The sequence below is a fragment of the Falco rusticolus genome, chromosome 4, assembly GCF_015220075.1.
Source record: "Falco rusticolus isolate bFalRus1 chromosome 4, bFalRus1.pri, whole genome shotgun sequence".
Lineage (NCBI taxonomy): Eukaryota > Metazoa > Chordata > Aves > Falconiformes > Falconidae > Falco > Falco rusticolus.
The window spans coordinates 49,782,598-49,800,660 of NC_051190.1; the positions used below are offsets into that span (position 1 = coordinate 49,782,598).

At 43.7% G+C, this 18,063-nt stretch overlaps 2 protein-coding genes across 3 annotated transcripts; one reads left to right on the forward strand and one right to left on the reverse strand.

Moving 5' to 3' along the window:
* Positions 1-141: 141 nt before the first annotated feature.
* On the forward strand, positions 142-5,617 carry C4H19orf44 (chromosome 4 C19orf44 homolog). Its single transcript, XM_037383257.1, has 8 exons — positions 142-268; positions 501-1,127; positions 1,387-1,744; positions 2,316-2,392; positions 2,759-3,233; positions 4,096-4,191; positions 4,314-4,480; positions 4,911-5,617. The coding sequence occupies exons 1-8, from the start codon at positions 221-223 to the stop codon at positions 4,995-4,997; spliced, it is 1,935 nt and encodes a 644-aa protein (XP_037239154.1). The 5' UTR covers positions 142-220; the 3' UTR covers positions 4,998-5,617.
* Positions 5,565-17,960, reverse strand: LOC119146116 (calcium homeostasis endoplasmic reticulum protein). 2 transcript variants are annotated; one of them, XM_037383256.1, is made up of 18 exons: positions 17,858-17,960; positions 17,586-17,759; positions 16,848-17,029; positions 15,956-16,093; positions 15,574-15,725; positions 15,094-15,205; positions 14,652-14,741; positions 13,782-14,019; positions 13,279-13,457; positions 12,477-12,873; positions 10,835-11,073; positions 9,869-10,002; positions 9,489-9,575; positions 9,036-9,185; positions 8,794-8,910; positions 8,216-8,310; positions 7,480-7,665; positions 5,565-6,263 (listed from the first exon to the last, which is right to left on the reverse strand). In XM_037383256.1, exons 1-18 carry the CDS (start codon positions 17,880-17,882, stop codon positions 6,259-6,261), a joined length of 2,700 nt encoding a protein of 899 aa, XP_037239153.1. In that variant the 5' UTR covers positions 17,883-17,960; the 3' UTR covers positions 5,565-6,258. The 2 variants fall into 2 exon arrangements, with proteins under 2 accessions (XP_037239153.1, XP_037239151.1); XM_037383254.1 differs by having other exon boundaries at positions 5,565-6,677.
* Positions 17,961-18,063: the final 103 nt, after the last annotated feature.

Sequence of the window (18,063 nt, forward strand, 5' to 3'; positions counted from 1 at the left end):
CCACGTGCCCGCGCGGTGAAATGCACGCTGGGGCTTGTAGTCGGCGCTTTGGAAGATTCGCTACGCCCAAAGGTCGCAGGAGCGCGAGGCGGGAGGGCGGCTCTGCGCGGAGCCAATGAGGGGCCGGTTTGTTGGGGAGTGGCGGTTTCCGAGATACGGTCTGGCGCCGACCGCTGTGGAGGAGCCCCTGTCGCGGCCGCCTCAGAACGGTCCGTCCGGGATGGCCGCGATCGCTTGGGCGCAGAGAGCGCCCGCGGGCGGAGGGCAGGTGAGGCGCCGGCTCTCGTCCCGGCCCCCGCCCTGCCCCAGCGCCAGCCGCCTTCGGGCAGCCACGGGAGGGAGGGCGTGCACTGCCGGGTGGGAGGGGGTGGCCCGGCAGAGGCTGGGACGAGAGCAGGGCCGTGGGGAGCGGGAGTGTCTTCTCGGTCCGGGGAACTGGGGGCTGAACCGGGCCGCTTGCCTCTGCCTTTTGAGGGCTCTTTGCATCCTCTACTCGGCAGGGCCACAGCGATGCTCCCCGCAGGAGAATCACAGCCGGGCACAGCGCCCTCCCTCACTCCTGTAGTGACCTCTCTGTAGTTGACAAGGAGCTGGGGAGAACTGGAAGAGCTCCGATCTGCCACAGCAGGTTCCTAAAGGTGCGCAACCAAAACCTACATAGCAGCCAGTGGTGCCAGACGCTGGGAAGTGCTGTGCAGGCAGCGAACAGACACATAGTAAAGCGCACTCCGGTTAGCACTTCCCATGCACGGTCGAGCTCAGCTCTGAGGAAAGTGGCGCAACTAGAGAGCAAAATCATGAATCGAAGAAAGCAGATGGAGTTGCAGAACACCAGCTTGGGCCAGAAGGCTTTGAATAAAGAGCCCCTCTCATCTGCGTCCAGTCATGAACACAGTGCAAGGGGCAAGAAATATCTGAAGAATTATGCTACTGCCAGTGGAAATATGACCCCCAGTAATGCCTGTTCAAAGGAAAAAGAAAGCATCCGAAGCCCTAAAAAGAATGTTATACTTAAACAACAGCTTGATTTGGACAGTGATGAAGAGGAAATGAGAGACTTGATGGAGGTTTCCAGTGGAAACAAGAATCAGAGGGTTGTTGTGAATGATTCTAAGTGGAGTGAAAAGGTAAATACAGACTTCATTTGATTACATATTTTTATTTATGCTTTTATGAAATTATTTTCATTGGTAGGTTGCTTTTTCTGTAGGTAACACCAGAAACTAATTCTAATTTTGCATTTGTGGCTTGCTTATGATACGGTTTAGCTTCAATTCACATTTTAAAATTACTCTTTTTCAGCCATTATAATTTGTTTTCTTTTTTAATGATCTACACATAACAAATGAAGTAACACACGAATCTCTCTTTCATGTTCTTTGAAAGAGTAAGACTCCAGTTTCATCAAGAATGCCTCCTCCATCTCATAAGAAAATTTCACTGACAGAGGTATCTAAAGCACCTTGTTTTGACAGCACAGATTCAGAGAAAAATGTTTTCAGTAGAGTTAATTCAGCAACACCTTCATCAGACAGCAGAAACCTGCCAGTACAACATAACGTGAGATCTCAGTTGCCGTCTTCTTCCATGAAAGACAATACTGTAAAGATGACTCTGCCTAGAACAGGCAACACCAAGCAAAGCCAAATGTCACTTGAAAGTGACAGAAGTGAAATTAAATCATTAGACGAATTATTTTCAGAAGCAGCTGATGCAGAAGACTCAACTAGCAGCAGCTCAAACAGTAAGTTTTCTAAATAATGTCTCAGCAGACTTGGCGTGAATTGTACTAATAATTTACTGATAAATTTACTAACAAACATGGGCAAATGCTCATTTTGAAAGGATTCAGTGGTGTAATTTTAGATAAACCAAGGCATTATCAAAGGAATTCTGTTGATCTGTTTATTTTATCTGGTGTAATGTATTTGCATTTTTCTTGGCTTTTGATTTAATGGGTTCAGTTTAATGATGCTTCCCTGGCTTTTATAATGTCAAAACAATTACAACTTTTACAATAGTTTTCATATGTCAATGGGACAATGTTCTAATGGGTCTGAGCGAGAACAAGTGGCAGTCAGGGGCAGCAAGAATCTCTTGAGCTTGGGCTAGTAGATCCACCAACAGGCTAAGGAGGAAATGTTAGAAAGAGCTGCAGCTTAGTGAAAGATTTGGAGTGATTGACTGCTGTTACTTTTTAGTATTACACTTTAGGAATATAGTACAGACTTATTTTCCCCCACTTTACTCACTTAAGGGAAAGTGTACTGTCATTGTCATGCAAATTCTCATGAAGACATGTCATTTGATTGCAGATTTCAGACTGAATATCCTGAGCCTTGATGATTTGGCACCAAATATCACCAATGAGGCAGCAGAAATAGAGCAGAAAGTAAGTAGAAATGCCCTGCTAGCACCTATTTCCATTGTGCCTTTGGTAGAGAGTGGATATTCTAAAATAAATGTTTCGACTCAGAGGTGGTTTGAGGTGGATGATTCATTAGCTGTAGGGGTTAGATCAGGATTTTAGAGTCTACTGAAATGTGACCAAATTGTGGGGTTTCGTGCCTGTATTTCTTAAGTAAATGTAACAGCACTGCACATTTTGCAAAGTGTCACAGGAGAGCAACATTTTTATTTCCTAATAAAGTAGTAGCTAACTCTTGGTGACGTGCAGCAGAACAGATAAAGAATAATGGAGGCATTTTCTAGATTGCATTTTGTTGACGCTCCTAACGTACTGTTGTTTGTTTTACAGGGGACAGACATTCAAATTACTCAAAAACCAAACAGAAATCCAAAAAAAGATGTATTTCTGGGGGAAAAGGACCAAGCTTCTTGTAAAACGACAAGTGCAGGAACCAGTGTGAATGATGCTTCTGAAGGGGATGTTGAAAAGACTGTGACTGAAGCTGAAATCTCAGAGCATTTAAGTGGAGTTTCTACAGATGTCCCTAAACACAAAGAGGATTATCTTGATCATGATGAGCAAACTGTTAATTCAGAATATTCTGAAGACTTTGAAAGGTCTCTGTCTACAACAGGCAGGAAATCTGTATCAGAAACGTCAGAGGAACATTCTGAGAGCTGCATGTATTCTGGAAAACACCGATCTTCAGCATTATCAGCTCCATTTACCAGAGAGCGGCATGACCAGGTTCAGAGAAAAACTGTCAAAGAAACTGCAGTTCAGACAGTGGATCCTCCATTCACCTACTGCTGGTGGTCAAAGAGTAAGTTCACGAGACACTGCCCTATTCAGGCAGTTTCTACAGTTTTGTATTTCATGTGCTAGCTTTGTCAGCCTTGATAAGGTTCTTAGTTTCAGTACTAGCTTCCCAGAGCTGACATTAAATTAAAAACTTTCTAAAGCTCAACGCTGTCATCTGCTATCTGTAGAAAAGACGGGGATTGGACAACAGAATAAGAACTTGGAACTGGTGAGATTTTTTCCACTAAAAAACCCCAACAGGAACTCTGGACAGATGAACTAGTACCTATTATTAGTGACAGAGCTTGCAATAGCCTGAGTAATATTCTCAAATGGAATTTAACATTTTTGCTTTATCTTTGCTATTGTAAACAATACTATTGTGTTGTTACTAAAGTGACTACTCATTGTGAAATTATTTTATGCATGATACTTCTTGGGAAAGCACTAAGGCCCCATTTATAGATGACAGCTGTGACCTTTAACTGTTTGTGAGGGGTAGCTCCTTTCCTGCTTAGCTCTATTTAAAGGAAAAAGTGCCAAGAGCTACTTCTTGCCACACTCCAGGAGGAGAAAAATAGAAACTCAGGTGTGCTTGAAAGCAGTAGCTTCCTTCAATTACAAGAGCCTTTATTTTTACTCTGTCTAGGGTTAGAAAAAACGTCTTCTGCAATGGCGTGTGTTGTGAAAGTAAGAGTAAGGAAACTGTGGAGGTCGTAAGAACTACTTTAATATTTTTTTGGCTGACAGATTTCCATCTTAGGCTCCACAGTGGTTCTGCCACAGCTGATGTGCTGAGAGTGCTGAAGCTGAATCCAGTCCTAGTACTAAACGTTTCCACCCCCCAGACCCAGTAACTCTTTTTAATTTTATCCCATATGCAGCAGACACCTCTGCAGTACTTGACCCACCTGTAGGAAACAGTTACATTGATCCAGTACCTATTGCCAGTCACGTCATCAGCATGGATGCAGTAGAAGGTACTGAAAAACATTTCTTATTGTTTAACTATACTTTATGCATCTAACTCCTGCTTGGATTTTTTAGCCCTTCCTATCTGACTGCAATCTATCACTAAATATACATTCTCTATTTCTTACAGCCTTGACTGCCTACAACCCGTCAGTCCTTGTTTTAAATTCCATGTTGAAACAGCACTTGATGTTGACTCAGCAGTTTGTAGAGAACATTCACCGCCTTCACTCGTCCCTTGTGGAGTCATTAGAAAACGAGAAGTTCCACTACCATACCCTGGCAGAAGCTAAAGAGGTATTTAGATAGACCAGGCAGCAGCCTAGACAGAACCTTTTCCAAACGCTTCTAGTATTTGCAGCAAACTGATTTTCTTTGCATATTATTAATTAAAGTTCATATTATCAGTGAGTAAATTATTTCATAGTAGAATACTGTAATACTTCTGCCCATAGTAACAACAAATCAGGAGTTTATACAGTAAAGAAAAAAGAAAAAAGAGACTAAAATCTTACTGGAAGCCATAGTACTGAAAGAATAAGCTTCCTGCTGTAGCATTTAACTGTCCTCAAACAAGGATCTTCCTAATGCTGCAACAGAAGTATCAGTTTCTGTTGCTGGTATAGAAAAGTGCAGGTATCTTGACATGAAGATTCATTTTTTATTCAATACTAGAAAGTATTTATCTACAGAATAAAGAAATTTGTATATTAACTTTTCTTTGCAGTACATCAAGAATCACAAATCCCCACGTCTAACAATTGAGCAAGCGCGTCAAGAAGTTTGGAAAGCACAGGAGGAAAAATTGCTTTGACTCTTTGAATTTTAAGTAAAATTTACATTTACGGATTTCAAGTTGGCACAAGAAACCCTTCCAAACTGCACAGATAAAAAGTTAGAAACGCTCTACTGGAAGGATTTGTACTAACTGCTACATATCTTACCATACATAATTTATTTTCCTATAACTGAATTTTTTACTACTGTACATGATACAGGGAGAGGCAGGAACCTTCAGCCAGACTATGTCAGTGTTCAGCAAAAGAGAAACCCAAAACCACTTCTCTCTAAAGAGTGTGCTGGAAGTCATCACAGTACGCATGTTTATCATGTATATCATGTAAGTAGCATGATCGGCAATCGCATCTGTGATCATGGTAGAAGTAAGTCTGTACTACAGTACTCGAGGAATACGATCACAGTAGAAAAATAGCATAGCCTGACTTCAGCACCATATTTAAAGAGAGTTTATGTATCATTAGCCTTGTCAGATTACTACCAAACCACACAGAGTTAAAATAAATTCACTACAAGGAAGGCTTAGAGCCAACATGTGGGAATCCATTTACTCTGAAATGAGCCAGCATTTTATTTTTATAAAAAAAAAAAGTGTTTATTGGAAGGCAAAACAATAAAATTCACAAGTCTATAACATACAGGTGTTGTATGCTGATTCACAGACAGTTACAGTTCCACAACTACAGTAGATCTAGAACAAACTGATATTTCACCATATTAATTGAATGGTTTTAAGAGGGCTTCTGCTATACAAACAAATGACTCTGGAAGAGGTTACCACCACGCAGACCTCTGGAGTGGAAGTGCAGTGTAAGGGCCTAACATCTTTAGCTGGTGGTCTCTGGAAACAGTTACAAAAGGTTTCTTTTATTTTTCTCATTTCAATTAAAGGAAGTTTCCAAGAACGCTTCATTATTAGAAACTTGCAGAGCAGAGAAAATGGATTCTCTTCTATTGAACTAATTAGCTTTTATTAAAGGGTATATACAAAAATATAAAAAGCTTAAAGAATGTCTTCCATTACAAAGCATTGAACATCCCTTAGAGCGCTTGAAAAGCTAGAACAGTTAACCCTTGTGTTCTGACCAGAGTTGTGACTGCAGCAGCTGGTGTGTAGGGGTGTTAAGTTGTATGGTAGGTTCTAACAAGCTTGCACAGTGCTCATAGGTCACCTGTACTGGAACTAGATGCTTCATTCCCCATTTAGACATTAGGATACACTGCTCAGCATCAGTCTGACTTGATCCCAAGGCAGCACCCCTCCACTTCAAATAGAATTAACCTTTTGAGAGAAATAAACATACATTATGGAACTAGAGAACATATAACCACATCAGATAATGTCTGTATTCCACAGGAATGAATTAATCACGATCCTGCACCAGGTATAGCTTGACTGGGGTTTAATTCTAGTATAAAATGGGTAACTTATTAGAAAATTTTGCAAAATAAATGGAAATTCTTAAATGTGCTAGACATGTCATAGTAATGACTGGCCTTTTTTAAACACTAAACAAGTGTTGAGTACATGTCATAGCTTTCCATTTTTCACCATAGTTTTAAAAGTAAGTCATTTGTCACTTCCTCCAGACTTTAATCCGGATTTATACAAGTTTAATGTTTTGTAGAAGATGCAAGACATCTTTCTTCTGAGAGTCTTATTCGGGTGGTGGAGGGTCTTGCGTTTCACGCTTCACTGAAACAATAGGGAAAAGAGTTCTTACACATTCTGCAGTTACCTAAGCTGTCTGAAACTGAAACATTTCATGGAATGAGGGCTCTATTGATAAGGAATTTCTTTCCTTTTGGGCTTTATTTGAACCCATTTGATTACACAGATCTACTGCAGCTGTAGGCAGAAGTGACTTCATTTAGCTTGCCAATTTTTTTTTCTTTTAGTCATTGACAAGTGTTGTTCTATGTAACACAGACTCTCTGCTAAAGTCCATCACTTGGGTTACTGCCTTAATCTCTGAAGAAGCAGCCTGACTGTTCCTGAACCCTTCCTGCATTACAGTGAATTTATTACCATTTCTAGCTTTGGCAGAACATGGTGCTAATTGTAGGAAACAGAGCTGGGCAGGGCCAGACAGTGAGCGTGGTCTAACTTAATTTCAAACACAAAGAGCTTCCTGCTTTGGCAACTGTCATCCCTCCTGTGGCACAGCTCCCTCCACTGCCTTTGTGATCCTCTTGCGTTTTGAAGGGCAATGTTCAAACATGCAAGGCTCTTGGTAGTGCAGCCAGGAAGTGGCTTACACAGAACAGGCTAATTAATTAATGTTTCAGAAATTAGGATACAACACAACTCGTAAAAAGGAAAACGTGCTGGGTTAATCAGAGTATATGCCTACTTACCTGTTGTTTTACCACGCCCATTACATTAGAAAGAATTGAGTTATTAGTCTCTTGATTTGGGTTTACAGTCTACAGTAAATAGCACAAAATAGCTATCAAGGCTGCACAGTTGCTAAAATTGATTAGAAATATTCACTTACATTCATCTCTGGCCTTCATGCGTGCAATAAATGAGTAACTTTTATTTCTTCGGTAGTTTTCATAAGGGTCATCTAATGCAACTCCCACTCCTTTATATTGATCCCATTTGTCTCTGATATCCCCTCCTTTAATTGGATCCTGAATTCCTTGTTCCTTGGCTCCCAGTCCACCAGATCCACTCCATCCTGCAGGAAGGACACAACACTGCAGTCCTAGAACTATTTTTTTATTACAAGAATTCTGAAGACAAACAAACACATTTTGTAAACAACCAAAAAAAGTGTCAGTTTGACACTGCAGGACGGTAACAGCCAGCCCGAAACAACATATGAACTGTCCCATTTACGTCACAAGTGTCAACAGGCAGATTCAGGGAGCTGACAATCAGCACTATCCCTGAAAACTTCTAAGAGGGCAAGGGGAAAGACAGCACAAGCCCAGTCTGTCCAGTCAACCCTGCCGCTCTGCACTCAGGGAGATTAAATACCTTGGTTCTATCTGATCCAAGTTTTATTTGATGCCAAATTGGTGTCTTTGTCTTCCATACCCCTCCCAGACAGGTAACTTGCCACCACAGCTCTGTGTTCTGTATACTTCTATCTCTGAATAGCCTTACGCTGACCTTGGAATACCAATGGATAATCACTTACAAACATGCACTAATTAACTGTATCCAAGAGTTTGGTGCCTGATTTTGTTTCCTGGCTTGCGTAGGGCTCTAGAATATCACCTTACCCATTTTCACTAGCATCTGATGGCCTTTGTTTTCTTCTCCAAGTCTTGATTCTGGTATAGGAGGCCCAGAACTGGAGCCCAAACCAGCAGAAGAACTAAGGAAATAAGAAGAACAAATTAAGAACAAGTGATATTGTTCTGACACAAAGCAAGGTCATCTGAATGCTGTTAAACATCAACACCTCATATCATCCCATCCGTTCTACTAAGCTATTCTTTTATAATAGGTTAAGGAGTTATAAAGGCACCAGAAACACCCTACCTGTTCCTCAGGACAAGGGAAATCCAACACTACGGTCTTCCCAACAGAGTACTTGGAGGATTCCTCCTGCTTCCCAGGAAGGCATACAAAGCCTTCACAGTCACGCAGTGTTTTGTTATAACAAAACGCCACCACAACAGAGTAATACTCTCTCTCTAAGCTCATATAGTGTATACATTGTTTTTAAATCTGCTTTCTGTCTTCTCCTCTACTATTTGTTGAAATGCTCATGATACCCAGCTCAGGAGAAAGCACCCTTGTTGGTACTTTTCCAAACAACCCAGGTAAAAAGAGGCACAAACAACGAAAAGCTTACGGAGGAGTGGGGCTGCGAGACCGGGACCGGCGCCGCCTTCCTGGGGAGTATGACTTCGATCTTGATCGTGACCGTGATCGCGAGCGGCTGTGAGAAGAGCGGGACCTGCTCCGGCTTCTGGAAAGGGAGATCAGAGGCACAAGTTACCAGAGCAGCAGCCACGGTTCCTTGCTCAGCTCATTGTTGAGGGTTGCTTTTATTCCACTCCCCCAGCTCCCGAGATTCAGCCCATTGCACTCTACCTGGACTGAGACCGTGAATAGGATCGTGAACGAGAGCAAGAGCGAGATCGTGACCTCGAGTAGGAGCCAGATGATTTTGAAGATCGTGAATTAGACCGTGAGGATGAGCGACCTCGGCTTTTAGACCGACTGCGAGACCGAGAAGGCCCACTGCACAGATGAAAACAGAGAAACTCCAGTGAAACTCCTGGGAGAAGCATGCAACACACAAATATACTTCTGATCAAGTTCAAATTACATGCAGGCGCTGTATTTCTGCAGACAATCCAGTGAAAACTTGAGTGTGGCAAAAACTATTTTCCGCAGATCAGAAAAACTCCAGCAAGCTGAAACTCTGTTATTCCATCAGCATGTTGCTGAACAGAATTTCCCTCTGCATTTAGCCCAAGGTATTCCCTTAGCACCTTCCAAGCCAACAGCATGCACCAGAAGGGAGCAGACAGGATCTCTCACCTATTTCTCTTCTCCTGACCTTTCCTCCGCCTCGCTCTCATTTTAGCTCTGAAGAATTCGTACAGTCCATTCTGCTCCCAGCCTTCACTGCAATAAATCAACCACACACAGAACCGACATCTGTAAAATTCTGCTTTCATCAATGGAGGCGTTCAGGTTTTCTGCTAGACTTTTGCAGGGAACAAAGGGCCTGGGCAAAAAAGTCTCGCAAATTTCAGTGTAAGACCAAACAGTGCATGCAGTTCACAATACAACAAGAACACTCATTTCAGCATTAAAAGAACCAAGACACAGGCTAAGGAAGAGAGAGGCACGCTGTGGTTTGAGACAGCTTCTTAGGGCATTTTCCTTACCATATTGTTAACTACACCTACTCTTACCTGTTTCTAGGCCTGTCATGAGATGGTGGACTATAAAATGCCTCAACCGCAGCCAGTAGTCTCTCACTGGGGGGCATTGGAGGTGGAAGACGTATATCTTTAGGATCTAAAGGTTTATATTCATGATCTTCAAGCTGCCGGAAACAAAACAAATTACATTCATGTCATGTGTCATAGGGTGGCTACCTGAAGAGATAAATATAGATTCAACTGCGTAGGGACCTCACATTTCACTACTGGATAAAAAATGGTCCAGAAATAAGGATTCTGCGATGACCCAATGCTTTCTTGTGCTATCACTACCATTTTGAGTCTATGAGAAAAAACCAGGATACACAGGTTGCAGCATTAACTGGATTGCCAGGCAGATAAAATGTGGATCTCATGTATCCACCTTTGTGATAATGGTGGCAGGATGGAAGCCTGGCAAAAGCTGGTGTGTGCTGAAAGTAACACAAAGTTAGAGATGGAAGAGACCTATTTGTTCACCTCAAACACAGAATGCATAAACTTATGTATGCTAATACAGATAACATTTCTTGTTCTCTGTTGTTCTTTGTTCATATATATAACATTAGTGTCGCAAATGTCTTTATAAGAAAGAACTGTGAACACCAAAAAGCAGCATACAGTGGCCACATCAGAACTGCAAGGTCCCTCTGGCCATCAAAAAAAATCACAGGAGATTTCTATTCTCTACAAACAGAGGTAAAATTTTAAAGGGTAAATCAAGCCTTTCACACAGATGAGCTCAACCAGCTTTCACTAGCACACAGCACTTGAAAGCGTGCCCATTTTCACTACCTTCTCACCTGGCTCCTGCCCTTGCATACCCCACAACTTTGGCTAACGTTTGCTGGATGGAAGGATTTGATATTATGTATGTCATCTTAAACTGTCCCTAATATTGACCAAAGGATCTTGATCTTTTAATCCTACTAGCCAGGGCCCACTGCAAGCACTTACTTTTACAAGTGGAGCCATCAGTCCAGCCGGAAGATCAAAGTAGGGAACATTTGGCACCAGACTGGGATCATCATGGTTCATGTGAGGGGGGCCTTGTCGCCGCATGTGAGGAGGCTGCCCGTTAAATCCATGTGGGGGAGGCCCGAAATCAGGGTGCTGTGGCCCTCCCCAGGGAGGATGCTCGCTGATTCCAGGGTGAGGCAATCTGTGACCAGGATGATGATGAGGAGGTCCAATTTCTGCAGAGTAGGAGGGTTAAAACATTTTATTTAGCTATAGAGAAAGAAGGCAGAGTTGTACTTCAGTTAGTGCATTGATCCTAAAAAAACAATCTTGGCACCCAGGACCTTGCACATCCAGAAAAGCAACGGAACTGAAGAACTAGAGGCTGGCTACAGGTCCACATTCATTAATATCTTGCAGCGCATCTCCCCCTCTGGCCGTAACAACTGCTCTCAAGAAAGAAGGATACTTTAACCTAAGCCACCACTCACTCTGGGATGTACTGGTGGTCAAAAAGTGCCACAAGAAAGATATGCTCAAGAACAAAAGGTTCCAGATGCAGCGGGGCAGCTACTGGTGGGATCTGTTTCTGAAACTTAAATAGAGTTGTGGCTTTGCAAGGACCTGTCATTAGTTCTGTCTCTATGTCAAATCAACACATATAAAGAAAGAAACATGGCAGGCATTAACTCACATGAGTAGGTGACAAGAAAATACTTTGTTTAAAGAGGCATTTTGAGAAGAGGTAGAGACAATATCCTGTTTAAATAGAGGAAGTGAATGACATCCATCCAAGCACTGATGGACGAACCATTTGCCATGAACGTCAGGATACCCTGCTGAACTCATTGCACTATGTAGAGAAAAATGCAAGACTGAAAATGAACACTTTCTGCAGCAGAATCAACAGTTTTTCCAGGAAAACTTCTCCACGTGAAATAGAAATTACATTGGGGCAGAACTATACCAGGCTTCACAAGGGGGCCCGCAGCCAAACTGGAGCCACAGAGGCCAGGCAAACAGCGCACCAACTGCTCTCAGACATCCCCGTGGTCCAGCCAGAGAGCAAACCAAACAAGAAGGGAGAACTGGAGGCAAGGATCATTTCACCAGACGCTACCAAGCCACACAACTTTAAGACAGATAATTAGAGAGCTTCTCAGTAAAAATAAAGAGAAGAAGGGCATGGATGAACACATGCAGAACAACAAACGCTTCCAGCCTGTCTCCCTCTAGCTTTCTCCACCTAGGGAGGGCACAGATGAAGAGCCCTCATCTACAGCCTGATATGCAGGGGATTGAATTCACAAGCAAATGCTGCTTCTCACCTTCGAGCTTACTATTTTTAAAGTGAAATAGTCACAAAAAGGGTGCCTGTACAGATGCTGACTTGAGTTTGGATTACATTTTCTGGTTCTCTGCCATCTGTTATGGAAGGAAAACTCAAAAAGCAAGGAAGCATCCCACTCTGCATGTATTTCCTACTGAGTTGTCGGCAGTAGCTTCCCAAACCCCCAAGCTCAACATTTCTCAGGAACACAATTCACCAAGAACAAGCTGTCACCCCAAAACACTAAATAATTTTGTAATGGCAATCAGGATCACAACGTAAGAAAACCTGGCCTGGTACACACTTTACCTTGAGGAAAATCCCCCTGGGGGTAATCAAAACGATGAGGATAAGGAGGCCTTTCAAAGGGATGGCGAGGTGGAAAATCATCCTGCATGAAGCGAGGTGGAAAGCGGTTGAAATTATGCGGATGCGGGGGCTGGTTGAATTGGGGATGTTGCTGATGTGGAGGAAATGGGCCTCTGAAGTGAGGTGGCCGCTGCATTCGAAATGGAGGTTCCCTTTGACCCCCACCCCATGGAGGTTGTTCATGCTGGTTGTTCCATGGTGCTTCAAACTGGTTGTTCCAAGAAGGATCGGGCTGGTTGTTCCAAGGTGTCTCTCGCTGATTGTTCCAGCCTTGATCTCTCTGTTCATTCCACATTCCTTCATGGTTGTTATTCCACGGAGGACAATGAGGTGGTCCCTGGCAGTGAAGAAAAGAAGCCTGGTCATTAGGCAACAAAAAATAAAGAACGCAATAAAAGCAATCTACCTTTTAAAATGTAGTCTGTAGGCAACACGCACAAGTGAAAGAACTTTCTGTATACAAGGTCTGAACTGCAGCTTCAGAGAAAAGACGGGAAAGACTGTTACTGAACCAAACAGCTCTGTACTCAAGCCATACTTCTGCTTGTTCACAGGGAAAGCGTGATGGTTGACAAACTGAAATACAATTTATACTTTGCCTTTAGCTGGGTTCAGAATGAGAAAGCTTGACAACTGAATCTGGATTTCAAACTCACAGCTTTTCACCACACTTCCACAACCAAGACAGCCATTCTGAACCTCCACCTCCCTCTATGTCTCGTTTCAGAACTGCATTTCTTACCTGCTGTTGACCCCATGGCGCAACGGGGTGAGGCTGGTCAAACCAGGGTGGTTTATTTGGAGGAATCTGATCATGAGATCCAGGGCCGCGTGGTCCACCAGAGGCAGGATCCTGCACTCCCGACCCTGTTGTGTCATACTCTGTAGAACCAGCTAGAGGCAGCTGAGATTTACCATCATCTGAAACAAATCAGAGACTATCATAAGCATCCAGGTCACACGTAGTTAATGAAACAGCAGCACACCTACAACAGGCTCCATCCAAATTTTATTGATGCGTAACATATTACTAGGAGAGAGGATGTGTGATCCGTTTAACATTCGTCTCTTTGGTTCTTTCTATATTCAAGCACCAGACTGTACCAGCTGCAAGCCTCCAACCAGTTTCAGGCTTTTTGCCAGAACCAAACCAGAAGAGCACTGTACCTCGCTACTAAAAAAGGAGCAAAAACTCAGTGTTGCCACCTACTGATTTGTGCACAGGTCCCCAGAAGAGGTTTGTACCTGCTTGTGTAACTGGAGCAGATGGCGGAGCCGAGGCTGGTGCTGCTGTGGGGGCTTGAGGTGGGGGTGTTGATTTCACCTCGTTCTCTAGTGGCGGTATTTGTATTTGCTGCTGCTGTTGCTGCTGCGTTAAACTGTTTACAAACTCCTCATGTTGAGTTTTCAGGTTCTGTATCTGCTGTTGGAAAGCTACTTGTACAGGTTGTACTACCGTTGCGTATTCAGTGATCAAATTTGCCTGATAAAATGAGATAAATTCAGAAGAACAAGTTAACACTGTACCTAAAACAGTTATTCTATTTATAGTATTGCTCTCCATCCCCTCTCCCAAGAAATACGTAAGAATGCAGGATAACCTGCTGGCAGAAGAACTATGCCACACTATGAAGCTCCGTGAAGATTTCCAAAATATTTTCTGCAGGCTGCAGGTATCCACCATCTATATTAATGCCTAGCTTTCAAATACAGCTAAAATCAACAGCATTCATTATTAATGCTAAAAATGAATAGTTCTTGCTGCCACAACAATTTTTATGCTTAGTGTATCCAATTTAAAGCTACAGTTTCTTTAATTTCCTTTCTACCAAACACTCATTTCCATAAAAAGAGAACACACTGCCAAATATGTACATGACTGTCGCAGTTAGAAATGCAAATACTTTCCATGATCATATCAGCAGGCAGATTATTAAATATTTGAAATAACAAGGTTATGTTTTACATTATCTTCATAATCCCTTGTGAACAACTTCAAGAGGGGAGGGTGGGGGAATTAATATTTACCTTTCAAAAAAGGAAAAAAAAATCCTAAACTAGTTTTTAAAATACTTACATAAATAAGAAAAATGTTACTTTTCATTTGTGGCTAACCTGGTACTGGCCAAGTCCAAGAGCCGGGCTCTGTAACTGTTGAATAATCGACTCATCAAAGTACCCATTCTTTTCCCATAGTTGAAGAAGCTGCATAAATTCAAGAGGGAAAAGTTTTTAGAAATTATGAACAATAAAAGAAAAATTGAGGCATAGCATTTTCATTCTCCAGCTTTGTCAAATAGACATAAAATTTCAGCACTTGACTTTGAACCACTGAAGATTCAGATGCATTCATCATTACGATAACTTGCAAATAAAGTCTAGGTACTTTTAACTACTAGTTTAAGCATGAATTAAAGCACATCCTGTAACAGACTTCATTAAGACAATCAGACTAGAAAAATCTCAGTGGTCATCTTCCATCCCCCTATTTGCAAATTTGCCTAGCACTAACCTAACGAAGCAAAGCCTAACAGTTAAATCAAAACCAGATACTCACTCTGGCAATTTTCTGTTGTTTATCCTCCTCCACTGCTAGAAAACTGGTACAATAAATAGGCACAACCACCTTCTGTAAAGCAGCCAGAAGATCCCGTGCTTGCTTCCGCTGGCTTCAAGAAAGGAATGGGAAGAGAAGAGTTACGGCCTTTTAATATAACACTAAGAGCACTGTAATATGCAATTCATCTGAACTTCTGCTATACTGAAGGTAGAGGATTCACAAAATAGAGAGTTCTCTCCTTTACATTTTTATTGCAAAATCTTGTCTCCAGGAAGAATACACAAAGTAGGTAAAAGCTGAATTTTATTATTAACGCACTAGATGTTTGTGCCAGCTATGGACATCTTAAAAGACCGCTGTTAAAAATAATTAAGGCATTAAAAATAAAAAATGACTACTCAAGCTAACAACGTATCTAGTGGAAAGAGACTTCACCAAATTAATCAAAACCTCAAAATCAAAAAGCATAGTTCTTACCAGTGATGCAATACGTCATTGATTAAGTAGATCAGGTGTAACCGAAGCTCAAAATGAGCTCCTTCTGCCGTAATACGATTTCGCAGGTGCCCAGCCATGAGCTCACAGTGTGCAGGAGATTTTGCATTACTAAACATCCAGTTCTTGCCAGCCTTAGAAAAGCAAATTTGAAATATGTGATGTTAATCTAACGTGTTCACACCACATGGACTTCCTAGTGCTCTGAAATAACTGCAAGAAGGGAAGTTTTCAGGTAACAGCTATCTCATTTACTATACAACAGAACAATAAAGCTGCTATTTACTATACAAACATTCTCAAAATTCAACCTGTACTTAATCCACAATACCACAAAAAAACTGTTCAGATTTAGATCACTCACTGAAATTGCATCTTTTGTACAAGTGTCAATTATCGGTTGCAACAAGTTGTCAAATTCATTCATATCTAACTGGGTTTCCTCCAAAACTTTTTGCATTTGTTGCTCAATTGCAAGGGCTACTGCTGATGTGACTTGTTCCTGAAATAAACAGAAGGGGGAAAAAAAAAAAAAGGAAGAATTATATTGCATTCAATATTCTTTTAAAGAACTAGCTGCCATATCCCCATCCTCTTTGCCATAAGCAGGTATCTCAAAGACCAAGACCTTTGACAAGCATTGTGACCACACACAAATGTTTCAGTTGTTTGTTTTTGAGAAGAAAAGACTTTTCTCATTCTTCAGGAAAAGTCCAGTCCACTTCCACCTCTAATACCACCCCATCACTGGAAGAAAAAAAATTGCAGGAAGCTCCTAAACGTATAGAACATAATCTAGGCATACTGCTTTCCTCCAGGAACTCTTCAGTTTGGTTCCCAGTAGTAACAGCAAAACACTGCCTGCAAAAAGTAGTTCAAAGCACGCAGTTCCCTTCCACCCCTAATCAGAATCCACCTTAAAAGTAGTACAAGCTAGAATGTCTTGCAGTTCCCAGCAACCTGCAGCATTGAAGCAGTCACAATTTATTCCACTCTGCAAATGACCAAGGTTTTCCATGTAGTAAATAAACCATTTTAATCAAAGACCAATCCTGCTAGCACATCAGATACATCCGTTCTAAGGAGATGACAGCAGCTGTCACAGAACAAAAATAAGCAAAGCAATAGTCCCTCTCCTCGCCAACACACAACACCACTGCTAGTCAGAAGGAAACATTCCTCTCCCTCTTCACTCCTAATTTCTATAGCCACTGGCAGGTGAGGATAAACTACGTGAGCACTTATCTTAAACCAACCTGTCTCATAGCAAGGAGATGCTGCTCCTGCTGCTGCAGGTTCCACTGACTCTGCTGGATAAGTTCCTCCACAGAAGGAGTGCCCTGAGGGGCTGGGATAGGTGCTGCCGGTGGGAGAGATGGTTGTGGCAGCGGCTGGATCTGTGTGGTAGCCTCGATATCTTGACTTTGCTTGCACAACACTGTCGGACAAAATAAACTTTTAAAGTAAGCCTCACAGAGAAACCTGCAACCGCCAGCCCACACACGAAAACCATGCTGGGTCCCAAACTGACCCTCGCTCTTTATGGAATTGCTTAACACAAAATGAGCATCACGCAGTCGAGGGTGGATGGCATAAAAGGGGAGCGTCTGCAACTCTTTACGCACTCCAAGAGGAACGACCCCAGCACCAGCCCAGCCCCGGAGCTGCTGCACCGGCCCACCCCGCTCCCGTGGGCCCTTCCAGTGTCCAGCTGCGTCCCACCGCGCTGCCGGTACCCGCCCCCCGACGCGCAACTGGGGGGCGGCCAGAGCCGCGGGCTGGGCTCCGCCATCTCCCAGGGCTCAGAGAGCAGGACGAGGCTGCGACCCAGCCCGGGCAGGTCAGAGCGTGGCCAGGAGGGACAAAAGTGGCTCCGCCAGCCGGCGCCGAGCGGGGGCCGGGACCCGGGACCGCGGGGGAGGGGAGCGGGGCCCGCTGCGGCCCGGTCCCAGCCCCGAGCCGCCGGCCCGGCGCCAGCCGTGGGCCCCACTCACGCTGCTGCTGCTCCAGGGCCAGCTTGTACTTGTAGTAGCCGTAGAAGTCACCCCCGAAGAGGAAGGAGAATTTAGGGTTCTCCTTCTGCTTCTCCATCGTCATCTTCTCGAACTCGGGCCCGTTCCGCGCCACGAACTGCGCCAGCTTGTCGATGACATTCCGCAGCTCCTGGTCTGTGTGGAGGCAGCGCCATCAGCCCCCGCCAGCTCGCGCATCCCCGCCCCCCCCCCCCGGTTCCCTGCTCTCCCCGCCCGGCCCGGCCCGCACTCACCATCGGGCGGCAGCGGCATCTCCATGGCTGCGAGACAACGGGGCCGCCACCGCCGCCGCTAGGCCGCACCGGCCGGAAGTGCCGTGAGACGCCAAGCGGCACGCGCAGCCGCGCTTTACGGCCCCGGCGCTATGGAGACGGCGCGCGCGACGCGGCATGTGCGGCGGTTCCTCCACCACTTCCGCCCGCCCCTTCCCGCGCGCGGC

Excerpts from the sequence above, each read along its gene's own strand:
- LOC119146116 (XM_037383254.1), bottom strand. The coding sequence starts at position 17,882 with ATGGAGATGCCGCTGCCGCCCGATG. Across the intron at positions 11,074-12,476 it reads CCAGGGGGATTTTCCTCAAG|AAATTGGACCTCCTCATCAT; the intron begins GTAAAGTGTGTA and ends CCTACTCTGCAG. Across the intron at positions 9,186-9,488 it reads GGTCAGGAGAAGAGAAATAG|TGGGCCTTCTCGGTCTCGCA; the intron begins GTGAGAGATCCT and ends TCATCTGTGCAG.
- C4H19orf44 (XM_037383257.1), top strand. The coding sequence starts at position 221 with ATGGCCGCGATCGCTTGGGCGCAGAGAGCGCCCGCGGGCGGAGGGCAG. Across the intron at positions 1,745-2,315 it reads AACTAGCAGCAGCTCAAACA|ATTTCAGACTGAATATCCTG; the intron begins GTAAGTTTTCTA and ends ATTTGATTGCAG. Across the intron at positions 4,192-4,313 it reads CAGCATGGATGCAGTAGAAG|CCTTGACTGCCTACAACCCG; the intron begins GTACTGAAAAAC and ends TATTTCTTACAG.